Source organism: Platalea leucorodia, assembly GCF_965183815.1.
Source record: "Platalea leucorodia genome assembly, chromosome: 9".
Taxonomy (NCBI): Eukaryota; Metazoa; Chordata; class Aves; order Pelecaniformes; family Threskiornithidae; genus Platalea; species Platalea leucorodia.
This window is the reverse complement of record NC_138831.1, coordinates 47,466,499-47,484,116: the sequence shown is the minus strand read 5'-3', so window position 1 is coordinate 47,484,116 and position 17,618 is coordinate 47,466,499. Positions and strand designations below refer to the sequence as shown.

At 39.2% G+C, this 17,618-nt stretch overlaps 1 protein-coding gene across 4 annotated transcripts in view; it reads right to left on the bottom strand.

Moving 5' to 3' along the window:
• The window catches only part of LRRC28 (leucine rich repeat containing 28), a 54,573-nt gene extending 45,327 nt beyond the window's left edge, over nucleotides 1-9,246 (bottom strand). For 3 of the 4 annotated variants that reach the window (XM_082322399.1, XM_082322401.1, XM_082322400.1), the window contains exons 1-3: nucleotides 9,180-9,246; nucleotides 6,175-6,403; nucleotides 1,529-1,569 (exon numbers count right to left, since the gene is read on the bottom strand). In XM_082322399.1, coding sequence (XP_082178525.1) covers nucleotides 1,529-1,569; nucleotides 6,175-6,342 — 209 coding nt within the window. In that variant the 5' untranslated portion in view covers nucleotides 6,343-6,403; nucleotides 9,180-9,246. The remainder of the gene's footprint in view (nucleotides 1-1,528; nucleotides 1,570-6,174; nucleotides 6,404-9,179) is intronic. The other variant, XM_082322404.1, reaches the window with a different exon arrangement.
• Nucleotides 9,247-17,618: the final 8,372 nt, after the last annotated feature.

Below are 17,618 nucleotides of genomic sequence, written 5' to 3'. Positions count from 1 at the left end.
AGACGATAGTGAAGTTTTTAAAAATATATAGTGAAATTGCTACGGATGTACCTTTCAGGAAAATGAAAATCAGTTAAGTTTGTCTTTCAAAATTTAAAGCTACTGTAACAAATTATTCTTTAAATAAATCTTTATTTTGTGGTATCTTCTCTGTCAACAAAACCTCTCTTACTGTCTGATCAAAAATTGACTTGTACTATTAGAGCTATAGAAACCACAGGCCCACTGCAGTTCTCTCTAGACCACCAGAATTTGTGGGATAATGGCGGTATAACTAAGCTTGCTGAACCCTAAATAATTAGGTTTGACTCCTACAATTCAGTGTTTGTAGGAGATTATTTTAAGCTGTAATTTATACAGGTTTTCCTAAAGGCACGATCAGATAACATGGAGATTTCCTCATGCCCCATGGCACATCATTAAATACTAAGTATATCAAATACAAAAATATTTATTTTACTGCTTCAGAGCATAAACATACTCTCAAGACTCGGGCATGATGAGACAAGACTGTGTCTTAAGCAAGCTGGAGACTGCAGTGACCTACAAAACAATTCAATTATACTGCGGTCGCGTGTACCAGAAAGGTGTGGTTTCAAGGGCCAAATTAAGATGACAACATCAGACAGCTGAATGCATTAGACTACTCAGATATACACCTCCTCCTGTTTGGAGCTTTCCATTAAATAAACAGAATCAATGGTCCATCAGGTACTCAACTGAAAGTGAGCCAAATGAGTTACAAGGGGAAAAGATGATCTCTCTTTTAACCCCTCTGATACCAATCCTACCATACAAGGAAATCATAATTTTACAAGAAGAAAAGGGGAGGAAAGAAGACATTGACTCAAGGGCTTACAGCTTAAAATTAATTGCCAAAATAATACCGTTCATGTGACATCCATTCTTTGGACAAGATTGGATAAACTACTCTGCCTACAGCAATCATCATTAAATAGTTACTACCCCTACTTGCTCGTTCCTGCTCCTGTGTGACAATCTGTGACTTGGTTCCAAAAAAAACTTATTACTACAATCAGCAAGACTGAGATTCATAATACCCCTGGTAGCTGGGGTGGAAATGAGCAACCAGGGGTGGGCTGGAGGCAGTAACCTGTTACTCTGGCTCTGTCACAACCATCTGACCGTTGCATTTGGAGGTTCCAGTGCTTTATCAGGGTGACAACAGTCTACACAGGAGTTCAGGGGTAAGTATTTTTTCCCTTAGCAACACAGACATTTGTATAACAGTTCTTGTTATACAATAAACAAGAAATTATTAAAAATATTAACATGGGACTGAATACATCTGGATAGACCTCCTCTAAAAAAAAAAAAAAAGAAAAAGAAAAAAAAAGAAAAAGAAAAAAAGAAGAAAAACCCAACAACAAATGACCCTTTCTTGCCCTCCAAGAAAACCCTTCACACTTAAAAGGTAGGTTATGTGCAAGCAATACATTCTAGAATTATTTTAAGATAAGATGGATCAGCATAATAAAGATATATTAGAACTCCTACACAAACTCACAATTCCACGAGGTTTGGAAGCTTCTGTGCAAGGTTTTCTGGCTGAAAAAGAGTTAGAGATTTTTTAGGTTTCAAAACAAAAAACAGACACACACATATTGTGTACCCAACTCATTTTAATAACCATACTAAAATATGGCAGCAGCTAGTCACAGAAAAAATGGCAACAAGGAGCTTGTATGCAATACCCTATTTCCACATCCCTGCACTTTCTCCATCAGTGCAATCTGGGATATATCAAGGGTGAGCAATTCACTACTGAAACAGAACTACAGCCTAGAAGTGACATTAACGTGTTGTCAACCAAACAGTAGTCAGACTTCTGATGCTGAAAAGATGGATTACCAAAACCTCACTTTTGAAAATATATTCAAATAATTGAGTTAGTTGAAGCCAAGAGACTGCTAAGAAGCTGCAGCCTTTACAGACTTAAAGCAGAATAACTATACAAGATGTCTAACCATAATGTATTTTATTTTATAATGCTGTTAAACTGGGAAATGACCTACAAACTTTGTGCAGCTTAATCAATTACCACCAAGCCAAAAGTGCTGAATCCATCAAACTAGATTACCATATTTACATATTAACATGCATATCATTTTCTAACTGCTAACTGATCTCTAGCTGCAATTCTGTTTCTTGATGGCATTTATAACCATGAACATACATCACAAAATCAGCTTCACAAGTTTCAGATGTCACGTTGGTAACCGTACTCAAAATTATTCAAGGTTAAGACAGCTTTATTGCTTAAGAAATCTACTTTAAACATAGATATGTTTTATTGAAATAAGTTTTTACAATACACTTATATGCAGAAACAAATGAATTTTAAAGGCAGCTCGATCACATGGTCAATTTCCTGTTAAAAAAACCTAGCAATTTTCACTGTCATGTAAATTTAAGGTATATTATTATCTAAAATACTTAACTTTGTGTTCATCAATTTATTATGAAGGAATATGCTAACCTGAAAAAGTAATGTCGTAATATTCTTATGTAGCAAACATGCCACATCCTAGATCTGAGTACGAAAAATAGTTTGTTTTTAACTATGGAGCAGCAAATGACGGCTGAATAACTGAATCCGTTGACGTCAAGACCCAAGAAACAGGCTGTAACTAATCAGTTGTTGCCACCTACTGGAAGGTTTGCTACAGTACATTTATCTTCTGCCAACACAGAATTTTATTTCGTCAAAGAGAAAAGCTTAAGTTGGGAAAATATGCAAGGGCTGCAACAAGCTCAAGCACAAAAAATTCAAGCTTTTTTTTAAAAAATGAAGAGGGAATGTGAAAAAACAAATTCACTGTCATCCTACACCCTTTATTAGAATAAGGATACTAACCTGAATCACAGACTATTCTCACATTATACATAAAGGTTATACTCTTACTCTTGCTTAAACTGGTTCATATTGTAAGAGAGAGAAACTCAGGAGAGAGACAACTTTACAGTTTAGCAAGTCTATAATAGAAATTCTGCTTATCTTCTTGAGTACCACAATAACAATGGGTCTGAATCAAAGCTGTTCAATACAACACCCTACAATGAAATTAAGATTAAAAAAACCATTCATGCTCTATCAATTGAGAGGCAGAACTAACTCTGGTCTCTATTGGTGACATGACAACAATGGTGATAAATGAATCATAAATTCTGCCACCAGTTTAGTGAAGCTTGCCTTACCCTCACACCCACTGGACATTTTTTAAAAAGTGAACCTGCTGATCTGTCTGAACAGGACAGCATTGCATATTCTGAGTTAGTAAATTAAGAACAATTGTTCTTTGATATGGCTAGATCATGCTTCTGACAGTGCCATCAAGGCAAACACGTACTTTCTTTTAATAAATGGGGAAATAGGATTACTGGAAGGCTAATGTTATCAGTCAAACATTAAATGAGAAGTTGGAAGACCTGATGCTGGGATACAGGTGTGCTATATAGCTTCTTGATCCATTCATTATGTTACAGCCCTCTCTCATTTCCATCTTGCCAATGAAGACTAAGATGAAATTATTTTTAGGCAAGGTATATGTAAATTCTGTCAGCATAGCTATTCCAGATGTTTTCATAGGAGCCATCTGTCACGGACTAGAATCATCTTAGAAGAGCAAAGAACAAAAGCTGATTTAGTCAACGTTTTTCAGGACTCTGAAGGAATGAACTGCTGGGACAAAAGTACCACCTAACTTTAAAGAAATATGTTGCAGATTTAGTTTTGATGATTGTTAATAATCCATATGCAATTTAAAGTATTTATTGATGAGCTAATGCTCATCATCTTGCAGACTCAAAGGAGCACAAGGCTGAAAGAGACATCTTCCTTCAGTAACCTATTTGTTTTCAACTATTCTCAGATGACATCCTCCCCCCCGCAAGGTAACTAACTTACTATTTCTTTACTGAAAGTGAGAGTATTACTTGTCCTACCAGCAGTGGACATAAAAATTATTATGAAAATACTGCTTTGTAAAAATACTGATGATTTCTGCTCTGCCCCATTCCTCCTCTTCTATTTTTTTTTTTTTTTCCCTCTCTGTCTTCTCTTTTTGCAAAAGGAATTAACCTAGATCTCTCAACCTTCTCTCACAGGTCATGTTCTCTAAAAATCCCATGTTGCTGCTTTCTAGGTTCTTTCCAATTTACTTACCTAGGTTGTTCATAAGCATGAAACCCCTGACTCAATCTTTGCTCCAGCTTACGCTTTAACAGTATCCAATAATTATTCCCTTCTGCTTTTAACTCAGATTGTGAAATTTTCTATGTTCCAAAAAGACATCTGCCTTTTTTTGTAACACACTGCTGACTTGTTCTATTTTGGTCCACTACAACTTCCAACATCTATTCTGCTGAACAGATGCTCAGTGAATGAGACCCAATTTTGTTTGCCTCGTTCTTAGCTATACTGCTATGCACTTGAATGAGATTCCACCAAGTCACATTATGAGCAAGTTATCCTGATCGTTTTGAATCCTAATGCTCTACTTCACACTGTTTCCAAGTCATTTTGCCTAGGTACGATCTACATTTTAAGTATTTTTTCAGTTCCTTTATCCCAGGCCTCAGTTACAATACCAAAGAGTATTGGGGAAGAGCTGCCTCTCTCATTTGATACATCTTCTTTTGACAGTAACCATGGGTAATTACTCTTCTGCCATCTTACACATCTATTGGCTCGTAGTATTAACAGATCTTGAGAGGAAAATAGAACTAAACCGTTACTTGCAAGACTCTGTTTTGGTTGCTATTTTATAATTGCTTTGAGAAAAACAAAATCAAGCTCTAACACATACATGCAGAAAAGTGATATGCAAAACTCTCCTTATCATTGTTTCATCTTTTAAGCAGTGCAAACTTCATGAACCTTACACCACTAAATAATCACTGAATTTCACAAAGTATCAACACAGAACTGTTTATAGTCTTCGGTTAATTTTTAAAGCAGCTTTAATTTGTAACCATGAATCCTATCCTCCCATTAAATTATTAAGCAAAGGACTTGCCCGAAAACAACATGTGCCAAAATAATCCTCTACAGTAGGTGCAAACTTAAGTGACTCATTCAAGACGAAGAAAAGGCATAAAAGCTTCAGAATGCTTCCAGCTTTTGGCCCATGAAGTGAAACCGTTATTGAGGATTTCTAATTTATCATCATCAAAGCTTTAAACACTATTCCTTAAACTGGAGTACTGGATTTTTTCTAGGAAGCACTGAAAAACATGTAATTTTGGTGAATTTTAAGTAGTCAGGCCCTCTAGCTCCTCTGCCCTGGCTATTATTTTACCTGTCATACCATGGAAGAGCCCAAGGAAAAAAAAAAAAAACCACACACCAACAAAAACAACTGAATTACTTGGAGACTTGAGCCTATTGACAGTGGCAAGTTTTGACTCTCTATAGTCTTACCAGCTCAGAATGTCTCACACGGTTATTTAACTATCCCACACTGAATTCTGAGGTGACAACATTCATTCAGGATGAGAATTTGTTCAGTTCACGAAAACAAAAAAACAAACAAAAAACAAAAACAAAACAAAACAAAAAAAAAACCAAAAAAACCAAAACAAGACAAAACCACAACAGAAAAATCCCACAACCCTGAAATTAACTGTTTGTTCTCCTCTGGACAGCAGCCCATAGACACAAGTTTCCACCGGCACCTTAATAGCAAGCTTGGAATTAGACCCTGGGATTGATGATGCCTTTAAAATAAGGCACACACCAAGGTAAAAGCTCTTTAGCCTAATGAAGGCATGTAGACTAGACTGCGTAGTATCACCTAACAGTAGAAAGGCCTGACCACTGAGGTAAGCAAAATTTATAGCAGTTAAAAAACAGCAACCAAACAAAAAACAAACAACAAACCTCACAAGAAAACCCCCAGCAGATCTTCACAGAGCTTCAAAAGGGTAACCAGAACACGTCATAAACTTTCATTTATTATACTCTACATTACCTATGCAAGTTCAAACATAATACAACCAAATACTCATATTTCACAATAGATGACATAATTCAGGATTAGATTTGCTATAAGATTATTATTATTTTTTAAAATTATCTTGTTTTTTCTGTTCCAAAAATCAGAATTCCTAAACATACAGACAGTAAACATTACAATAAAGAGGTTGTCGTACCAATGTGGTCAGGGAATTTCTTTTCATATAAAGTCTCTCCAAGTACTGCAGCCCCTCATCTTTCAGTAACTCCAAAGGAAAGTGATGGAGATTTCGGTAATTTAAGAACAAGTTCTTGTGCCTTTCCAGCTTTGCCTCAGAGATTGTTTTACACAGTTCTGATGCCATGACTAATCCTGTTCCAAGCACCACATCTAATGCATTGCATCTTCTGAAAGCAGACCCATTTCTAGGGGACAAAAAGAGCAAAAAAAACCCCATTACCAAGGTGTAAGCCATGCGTTCTGTTGTGGAAAGAGTTAATTATTACATATTATCTGATAATTTATCTGAACACACTTGTTCCAGTTAATACAGACATAAAGTACCCAGAACATCCACACCATAAGATATAGTCAAAGTCTTACTTCTAACATTTTCTGGATGAAGTTTTAGCATGTTTTCAGACCGGCAATAACAAGATCTTAAGGTACAAATAATGTTTTTTTCAATTCATTTTCCATGAACCTTTCAGATAATTTTGTCAAAGTTGCCACCACAAGAGAAAAAAAAAAACCAAAAAAAAACCAACCCACACCTCTCTCTACTAACCATTATCGACGTCCTACATCTATTCTGTGAAGTGTGCTAAAAGAAGAATCCACAGATTAGAAAAATGCACAATTTAGTAGAGGACTTCTTATCTTCAGATGACTAAAATACCTTCATGTAGCTTTTAAGCCAGAATGACAAAATGCAACGAAAGTTTGTTAAGCTTTCCCATATAAAACTACCAGAAGAATTTATCAGTTGGAAGAGATGTTGGGGATGGACAGCCAGTAAGGCCATTTTAAAATAATAAACGAATACATGAGAAATCTGAAACTTACAGCACGAAAATTTATTAAGAGCTAGATGTGACAGGAGATTTTCAGCTCTTTACTAAAAATAAAACCAGAAAGAACGAAATGTCAAGCTTTAACTGACAATTTCAAAACCAGAAAACAAAAGTATGAAGAAAAACTAAAAATTAACTCGTATCTGAAACCAGACTTTATTTAGCTTGTTTTTCATGTATAACCAAAATTCTAATTAGTATGTTGTCTAGATTTAGATTACACCACCAATGCTACATCTTTTCAACTGTCTCAGAATTCAGGAGAACATAATAAATCCAGACTATTTATTAATTTAAAGTTACCAGTTTGCTACAGACTCGTGTGTATAAATTAATTTCCATTAACAAAGGGCAAGGAATCGTAACTGCTTTCCACCAATAACATTTTCTATTTTAGTTTGTTTCTTTACTGAAGGAGAGATTTCTAATCATAACAGATATTAGAAGTGAAGGTACTGAGTTACAAACAAGAATCTTATCTGATTCTAAGGTAGTCATTGTAAACAAAACTCCTTACCCAGCTGAAGACTGATAACTGGACCATACAAGTAAATCAAACTACTTTATCAGTTTCAGTAATTCCCTTGATTTGCAGATAAGCAGCTTTTACCAGTCACCTATGTCCTTCTGGAAGAATACAGTATTTATTTTCTTAGAGTCCCATAAGCACGACTCATCGCAACTTAGATGTAATATCCTGCACACCTTTTCTAGTTTTGAGTTATGCCCAATTCAAGCCATGCTAAGATCAGTTCTGTAAGCAAATGATTACCCTGCTGAGAATCCTATATAAGATTAGAAAGTATCAGTCCAACTTTGGTTCAACAGTATTCGTATGAGAAGAACCATCGCTGTAACAGTTGCCTTCATTAGCTATCTTAAGGAGCCAGGGTACACACACTGCTGGCCGTGGGTACTAGCAACACTAAAGCTCCCTTAGCTCAACAGATAAAGGAAATTAAGCCACTACAATTCCAAACTCCACATCTGTGATCAGCATTAAAATAATTCAAGAAAAAGCATCAGAATTTTTAATGTGCATAGTCTGAGAGTATTTGAGCAGTAACTGCTACAATTCACAAAATGGTAACGGAAACTTCATCTTTCCCTGAAATATTCTTTTAAATGAAAAGCTGCAAAGTCACAAAACACATACATAAATATCCAACAGCTTTCCAATTTGTCCAGAAATGCTTTTTAGGTGTTCCGCACCTGTGGACTTCTCTTCAGAGTTTTGACTCCATATAGCAACTGGATCACATTTAGCCATGGCACACATGAACACAGAGACATGGAAGTCCACAAATGCAAAGTCCAGTCATTACCTGCTCTATTTTGGCTCTTACTTCAAAACCCTCCTACTCCCTTCCACCACCATCCAAACTTCTTCTCTTTCTCTCTAAATACTCTCTTTCCAGGGATGAGATACAGCACTACCAAAAAGGAACAGACACAATCACAGTCTTTAAGGAAAGGAAAAAGGGAGGATGAGGACAGATATACCCAGTGATGATGGCCCTGTGAGGAGTCAGGTCATCCAGGGGAGAAAACCACCGTTTCACAGAGGATGGAGAAGACAGAAATAAGCCCTCACTGAGCACACGACAGGCGAAGGCGTGCGAAGGGGTGACACCGGGAGGCTCAGGAGACCCCCAGCCCCGGGGGCCGAACCCAGCCGAACTGGGGCTTCCTGGGGGGACGGAGCGCACACGGACGGATGAAAACTTGGAGGAGCCGCAGGGCACAAGAGAAGGAGGCTCTGAGGTGGGGCTGCACGGAGCCGCCCTGCTCCGTGAGCCCTGGGAACCGGGGGAGGCCGGTCTGTCACGGTGGGTGCGAGGGAACCGGCCTGTCCTGGCTGTGTGTGGGGGGAGGCCGCCACGGGCGGAGGCCTCTGAGGGCTGAGGAGGCGGCGGGAGGCCGCCCCCAGGGCTGAAGTGCGGGCCGGAGGGGAGCAGGGAGGACGGGGCCTCGGCCCGGGGAAGGCTCACAGCCCCGCAGGGAGAAGGCGCCGTGCCCGCGCGCTCCGGTGGGCAGACAGCAGGGGGCAGAGCAGCGGAGGCTCCCACACGCCCACCCTCAGAACCCGATCCGCCCTGTCCCGCTCCCCGCGGGGAGAGTCACTCACCGGCACCGGTGCCGCCGGAGCGGGGAGCGGCGACGGGCTGGGCTGGGCTGGGCTGGGCTCCGCTCGGCGCCGCCGCCGGCCCAAGCACCCGGGGGCGGAGCGGGCCGCGGCCGCGCGAGACCGCCACGGCCACACGACTCTCGCGAGACGCCGCCCTGCCGCAGCACCGCCCTGCCTCGCGCCCCGCCACAACACCGCCCCCTCACCACCCGCACCCGCCGCTCACCCAATCACAAGGCACCTCACCGCCCAACATCCAATCACAAGTTCCCCCTCTCTCCCAGCCTCCTGCCCCCGTCAGCCAATGGGAGGGCGCCCCACCTCAGCGCCTCGTCCGCCTGCTGCTGCGGCCTGGGGTCGGGCGCGAAGGCCGGGCTGGCGCGGGCGCAGGGCGCGTCCTCCCCTCCCCTCCCCTCCCCTGGCTCTCCTTGGGGCAACGCGTAGGCTGAGCTTGCCTTCCCGGCTGCTTACGCAGTTCCCGGTGCTAACAACAGTTATCCCTGCCTAACAGCTTTTGAAGGAGAGCGTCATTTGCAGGTAGAAGTTGTGGTTGCCTGAGGCCATCTTCCCTGCCAAATTTTGGTGCAACTAATGCTATCTTTTATTTCTTTGTTAACAGCAGACTGAAGACCCTTAGGCAATCCTGCCTACACCCCCAGCCTGCCCATCATGACCATTTTTACCCATGATAGCTGGCCTGTTGAAACAGGTAAGGGAATTATGGAAGCTCAATTTACCTACATGTTGTTCACCTGATTTTGATTTTACATGTATTCATACATACTGAGATAATCCAATACATAAATCCTATCCTAGGGAAGGTCTTGATTGTGTTACGACAGTAATCTAATGACAGCAAATTCCCTTATACTCAGAATATTTAACATTACTGGGTATTAAAAGTTCTTTGTTGCTGAAGAAGCCCTACCAGCTGCCTAAAAAAGGAATCCCAGCTGCAGAAATCCTCTTTCTAGTTCCCACAGACTAATTAACATAAACTTGTCTTAACAAGATTCGCATACAGGTCTGCAGAAGAACCAAGAAGCTGAATGTAGACGACTAATACCTTGCAGAAGGCATTTCTTCTCTCCTATATATTCACAGAACTTTCACTTGAAGCAAAGCAACATGCAGAAAGAGCTTAAGATTTTTTTCTTGCAGACTCATTTCTCTCTCTTTCAGTTCTAAATAAAGAATAGCAGCCCTTAATTGCTCATTTGTCATTTTCCTGCACTTGAAAGGCAATAATTTATTTTGAGAAATATACTTGCTCAGTCTTACTTGCCACTTGCAGTCTTTTTGGAGTTGTTTTTTCAGATAAATAGATTGGATTTTGTTGAAATAATTTAAGATGAAATAATTTACCCTTCAAAATTCAACATCCTCTATATTTATCATATCATACTGCACACATTATTTCTTACGGTAGTTGATAGTACTTGTCTGTTTTTCTCAGCTGGATGTTAAATTCCAGAAAGTGGCCTGCTTATATACCACTGCGGTTTGAAAAACAGCGATTACATCACACTTCTTAATGTCGCTTTGGTCCCACATTATAAATATCTGAGAAATTAGAAGTTAAGCATACTTCAGACCAAAGTAGAAGCTGAATATGAGCACAGTTAGCAACAGATTCCTCAGAGGGAATGCAATGATGTGTCAAACCAAATGTTCTCCAGGATATTAAGTCATTGATCAGGACAGAAACTGTTCCTGCCTTCTTCCACTGAAGTACAGACAGGAAAGATGAAGCTTTTTTTCTTGGGAGACCTGCTCTTAACAGAGCCAAGATACTTAATGTGTTTCTTTACAAAGATGTTGTAATGTTTTTGGTTTTTTGGTTGAGGATTTTTTTGAGACAGTAACAGGGAGGAGATAAGATTACTGCATTCTGATATTTTTGCGAGGAAACTTGTCTGCTGCTGTTTTTCTGCTCACACCAACAAAGGGACTACAGAGATCAGAGCAATGCTAAAATGTCTTTGGTTCTGCTCTGTCACGGAAACAAATTCAGCTCTTGGGGTGTGCCTTCAGTGATTATATAACATACTGTACACATGGATTCAACATAAACCTCAGGAGCAGTTTAGGATCACTGAAACAATTAAAGGTATTAATGCATATATAGTACTGGGGCTGTCAATATTTCGGTGGGGAGTTTTAAAACTGAGGATTTGAAAGAGTATTTTTTTTAATCTCTTGTTTTCTGAGTGAGAGGGTTCCTACTAGCAGTATTTAAAATGTCTTCTCCCTAGTGATAATAGAGTAATGTATATGATTCCTTCCAGACTGCTTTTCAATTGCCAGAAGAGTCTGTAGAATGAGATGAGCTGTTCTTTGCCAAGACAAACATCCTCACCCACCTCAACTATATTACATTTTTCTTGCTTGTTCCAGAGCAGTAGGAGGTTCATACCTGCTATATAGAGGTAAGTGCCAGTTACCTCGTAGCTTTATCATATCCACAAGAATTTCCAATGTGATTTGAGTGTTCGCACATCACTTTATCTTGTGTCTTTCCTCCTGAAGCAGTCACTCAGGCTTCTCTCTTTATTGCCTCGCGTAGGCTGCAATCGTCACACTCATTCATTCCCAGTATGATTTTTTTTTTTTCTCGACTGATGCCATCACAATCTCCCAGGCTTGTGTCATCAAATTCTGTGCAGTGCTTCTAAAAAGCGCTGCGCTCTCAGATCTGAAAGCTGATCTCTGAAGCTCTGATCCTGCACAGCACAGGTGTACAGTCTTGCCTATGTAGTCACAAGGCTAAAAATGATGAGTAGAGCTGGGGGCATTGGAATCTGATCTTCCATTAAGGAGAGTGCTTGCCTCATGGTTGCCAAGTCATTCCCATCTAACAAGTGAGACCAGTGGGATACCCTTTGCTAAGAAGATTTTTGCTGTTTCTTTACCCTAGTTTAATTCTTAATTTTGTGCTTGTGAGAGCAAGGAACAGAGGGGCTTGACATTTACATCTTGCTCAGAAGGATGACTGATCTTATCTGTGCCTACATAAAGAAACTAATAAAACCTGTTTTCAAGTGCAACTTTGAAGAAGTAGATCTATTTAGGTAGTTTGCAGTTGCCAGTGTCTTGAAGACAGGCCTTCATCAGTTGGTTTACTGGAACAAATCTGGTAACTGGAGCAAATGGGCACAGCTCCACCGGTGATCCCTTGTTTGTGCCAAACCTATACAAGCCAGATGAATGTAGTGTGAATAAAAAGAGATGATGATATGTTACCAGATTTATTACACAAGGTAGCTATTTGAGACTAACCACTTTGGGAAGGTACAATTGGAAATATCTTTGTATATTAAAGCTTTATGCAACCATTTTCTTTTGTTTGCCAAATGAAACATGAAGAAATTATTTTTATTGAGGGTTTTGTGACAAGATTCCTAGCTCTCGATTTCACAGGACTAGGAGATCCAAAGTGTCTTACTGAGCTTTTGAATTTGAGTTCTGAACACTCTGAGGTTCAGCCTCCCAAATAACCCTGGGTGAGTCTTTTCCACCCAGTACTGTGGATACCACTTATATTGAATCATGTGCATTAAATTAGCCTTTGTAAGTTTGGATTATGATCAAAATATTCACTGGGCAATTAAAGGTCAGTTTTTAGCAGCAGGATACTTCAGTGTGACTGATGCATGACAGGAAAAGAGTGTTTCTCCTTTAAGGTCAGATAATTAGCAAGTATTTTTAACCTTCGCTCTTTAGTGTGTTAACTAGCAGTACAAGATGGGCTTTCTTGGACATGACTGTATTCTGAGAATTATAGTGAAGCATAAATCCATCCCTAAACACTAAGCTCATGCAGTCATACCTGGTACAGAGAGGTCCCGTGGGTTGGAGGAATCTTCTAGATGCAAGGAATGAACAGATCAATCCAGTGATCAACAGATGCAGTTTCAGCTTTCTTTAGGTTCTGCTTGCTGAAGGGTTGGTGTGTACTGGAGTGTTAGCATATGACATGCACAAGTGTGGAAGCAGTAGTAACCCAGTGGATGGCCTGGTACATCTGCCAGGTCTCACAGGCAGTGAACCTCTTTTCCATGGTCAGACAGAAGAAAGCTGCTTAACACATGCTTGGGCTGTTGGAAACGGTCTAGGAAAATGGCAGAGCTCTCCCTTACATGGCAGGATTCCAGTATGGGGGCTCAGTGGTTTGTGCTGTCCTTTTCTCTTCTGCTTATCCCTAGAAAATGTACATTGCCTAGAATTTTGAAAGTTCTCATGCAGTTGAGTACACAATTTCATTTTTCAGCTCTTGCAGACACTGAAGATGGCTTTTTCCCTCATCTATGAGCTCTACTGACTTACATTTTTCTTCTAACAAGAGCTGAGGGCCTTGTGTCATCACCAAATTCTGCAAACAGAGACTTTAAGAAGCATACTTCTTACTTTACTGGAGAGACAGTATATACTATGGTGTGATTGTCACTACTAAGAATTTTTTCAGTTTGCATTCTGCTAGAATTTCAAATCTATTACTTCTACTTACCCTTGTTTTCACTTTACAATGGCTACATAATGCGTTTTCAGTATATACAAATTTCATATACACAATGGTACAAGATCACAATCCTAAATTTCGAGAATTTAGGATCTATTCTTTCCATAGGAAGGTTTTTTGCATGACACAAACATTCATTGATTTGTCTCTCATATCGGGTAGAAATAAACTCACTAAAATGTTCTGGTTGTACTGATGGAGAAAGAATCCATTCTCCAGAAAGTCCTGGCTCTTCTTAGGAGGTGTTTCCTACCTTCCAGTTAGTAATTTTGGTGTAGTGACAAAGCTGTCTTATTTGAGTGGGATAAAGTTACAGTGATTCATCACAGTACTGCTAACTTTGATTCCATAAACCTTTTACTTAAAACTCTGGCTTCTGCAGCAGTACCAAAAACTGGAAGGCAGATGGAGCTCCTGCATGCCAAGTGCCAACATACCAGTATTTAATGTTTAGACATCATCCACCTTTGGCTTAAGTCTTTTTATTTTCAGTTTGTTTGTTATTGTATTTGTTAAACTTTAACTGACTCCTTTTTCAATGGCACAGTAATGTTAATGAAAAAGCTAGCTTGAAAGAAAGTTACTTGGGCAGCCTTGTCTGATTCAAATCAGCATTGCTCAAAATAGAAGCTTTTAAAACAGTCTATCGCTAATTTGGACTGAACTTCTTTTTTGAAGGAAATTTCCTGGTAATCACATTGATTATGTTGTGGAGTAGATTTCCTAAGAAGTAATGGAAAGTACTAGTAGTTTGGACAAACTGCAATTTGAATGGAACAACCCTAACACAGAATAAGCGAGCAGTGGATTTTGGCCCTGATCATGCAGCCTCTGCTCATTCTCAGTTCCCACTGATGCAATTAATCTCAACTGGAAAAAGAACAATGCCTCACTGACTGCCCCAGAAACCAAATTCCTCTGTTAATGCACTAAGCAAATATAACAATAGGCAGAATCAACATTTCTGCCTCTGCTCCATCGGGAAATCTCAATATGGGATCACCACAAAGGTAACAAATCAGCTAGCTCTCCATGGCTTGTTCAGTTTTCAGTCCTTCTTTAATGACTGCTAAAGGTGCATGTAGCCCGTATGGAGATATTTTGTGTTACCTCTTGTTGACAAGATAATCAAGGCTTTCAAATGAATTTCAATTAACCAAGTATTATTTTTCAACTTATCAACATTGCTGTATGTCACAAATGCATTCATGAAGAAGATTTTTTTATCTTTTGGAATTCACTTTATGAAACTCCTTAAACTTGACTGATTTGGTTCAATTAAAGCTACTTAGAATACTACCTACAGTTTTGCTTCACTTTCAACCCGAAAAGTAGTAAAACTTAAATAGCAAATTTAGGCAGCGCATGGATGTTTATTAGTTTCAGGCAGCAAATGGCATGAAATGTTCTTTGGTCTATTTTTATATGACCTCAATAATATTATTTTTTACTACCGCCCTCTGCTGTCATTGAGGCTGTATGGTGGTTATTTCTCCATCTTTCTCCCTGGCCCAAGATCTGCTTTCTTTTCATCTTCACTGCGCTACCCTTGAGTTCAACTCACAGATTTGCTGAGTTTGCGATAATTGTCAAAAGATTCCTGAGTATTTCTAATGATTCATTGGATCTAATCAGAGCAAAAGTTGTTATTCATGCCCCTGAAATCAGTGGTTTAAGCTTATTCTGAAGCTGTTCCTGCTTCCAGATACCAAGCTTACTCCAGTTCTTTCATCTGATATGACTATTGCTGCCTGATGTAATTTTCTTTCTCCTCTCTTAGCCATTTATTTTTCTGAGGGAGAGGTCCCATGCTCTTCTGTGTGTCGGAGCAAAGTCATATTTTGGAGGGAGACTCCATATGGTCAGTAAAGCTCCATTGTTCCTATAAATTGACTTAAAAATGTCAATAAAATATTAAAACCTTATACTCTTATCCACACAGTTCCATAATTTTGGTACATGTAAGCTTGAAATAAAAGTGTGCTGCACTTGTTTTTTGGTTACACATAATACACATACTTGAAATAACATATTTCCATATATTTATGAGATGTTTGTATTTCTTATGGAAAAGTTCCAAGTGAGGTGCCAAATACCTTGGTTGTGTAAGAGTGACCGTTTTTGTAATTTTATCCTGCCATTCATATCAGAAGGGTGTTAACTCTGTGGCCTGTTACATTGTGATAGAAATGAGGCAGGTGGTGAGCTATTTTTCATTGCAAGTAAATATAAATAGTGAAGGGGGGAAGTGTGGTGTATACACAGCTCTTTGATTTATGCAAGCATATTGTGGAACCTGTTATAGTGAAGTCAGATATAGAACTCTTCTGTTCCTGAGACCAGTGGGAGATTTGCTTTTAGAGAGCTTGCAGGGTTTCTCCTTTTCACGTAAACCATCCCTCTGGTTACAGCTGGGGTCTGACCTTTCTTTTTATTGAACTCACTAGGAAGAGCTTAAATGTGTGCCTGGATGTTCCACATGTTGGGGAGACAGTCAAGAGACTGCTTCCTGTTAAATGCAGAATCTTTAGTTTTCGAGACCAAACTGGAAGAGTCAAAGATATTTGATTTCTTGTTATGCGCTGTGTATCCTCTCCAAAATTTCTTATGTGAATTCCTGAGCACTTTGTTACTGAGAAGTGTAGCAGTCAAAATTTGGGCTAAAACAGGTAACAAAAGTCAAGACATAATTGGGCTTGAGGAGGCTCTTAGGTAGTGGTGAATTAACAGTCTTGCAGTAGTGACTGCTTAGCATATGTACTTTTTTCAAGTCCTTACCTCCTTCCTAGTTTTGTCGCATTTGCAATACAACATTGATAAAGACCTCTCCAGATTATAAAATTGTGGCATAATACTAGCTACCAACTCCCATTTTCCCTGGTGTAAGGAGTGTTTTGGACAATATGGCATTGTGTCTGGCACCAGCACTGCTCCTAGGGAACTCTTCCAGACCATATGTCTGTAACAGGTTAACATCTATCTGACAAAAGGAGCTAATTTAGCCTCCATTCAAAATCAGAAATGGAGACTCAGAGTAACTTAAACTGACTGTAAGTAGACCCTCACACTGAAACTATTTTTCATTTCTTACCAGTGGCATAGGAAAAAGAGTCATGTGCCTTTTACTCTCTTCCAGGGATTAATACCCCATAATTCTGCGACAGTGAAGTAATTAGGTCTATTAAACCCTTTTAGTGACCTAGTGCTTTTAGCATTGAAGTCACGCTCAATGAGTTCAAGTTTCTTAAATACGCATTGATATGCTTAGAACAGCTATCCTCTAGTGCGCGATTGCGCCTTTATAATGGTAATCCACAGATACATAGAGCTACAAATTAGAGATAGCCCTACCAATACATATTACCAAAGAAGCACAGCCGCAACTTTATTATAATCCTTAAATTAATATTTGTTTCTTTCCTAAAATAGAAGCCAGCCAGCCAACCACATACAAAGCACTTACAAAATTTGGCTGCTGGAGAATACATCCCTGTCAGTGTACCAATGCTGCAGTCCTGTTGTGCAACTGAAAAGGAATTTTCATAGCTGGACTTTTGTTTCTGTCACGTTTTACTCTGCCTTGAATTGGTGGATCAGTAAGCCAGTGTCTCCTCAGTGAATTACTGGGGATCTCTTAGAACAATAGGAAAGAAAACTAATTTAAAATATGCTTTGACCCACCTATTTGTTATTCTGCTGCAAGAATATGTTTCTAATTTAATCAGGGCTACAATCTGTAATTTAAAGTCAAAAGCAATTTTTCCTTTTATTTCATTGGAGAAAAAAAAAAAGATCTGCGTTTACCAATACATTGATGAATATAAATATTTTAGAGCATATACTGGTTTTGTGTATGTTTCTATTATCATTATCAAATGTGTGGTAAAAATCTCTATAAGACTTCTAAGTCCTTGCATTAA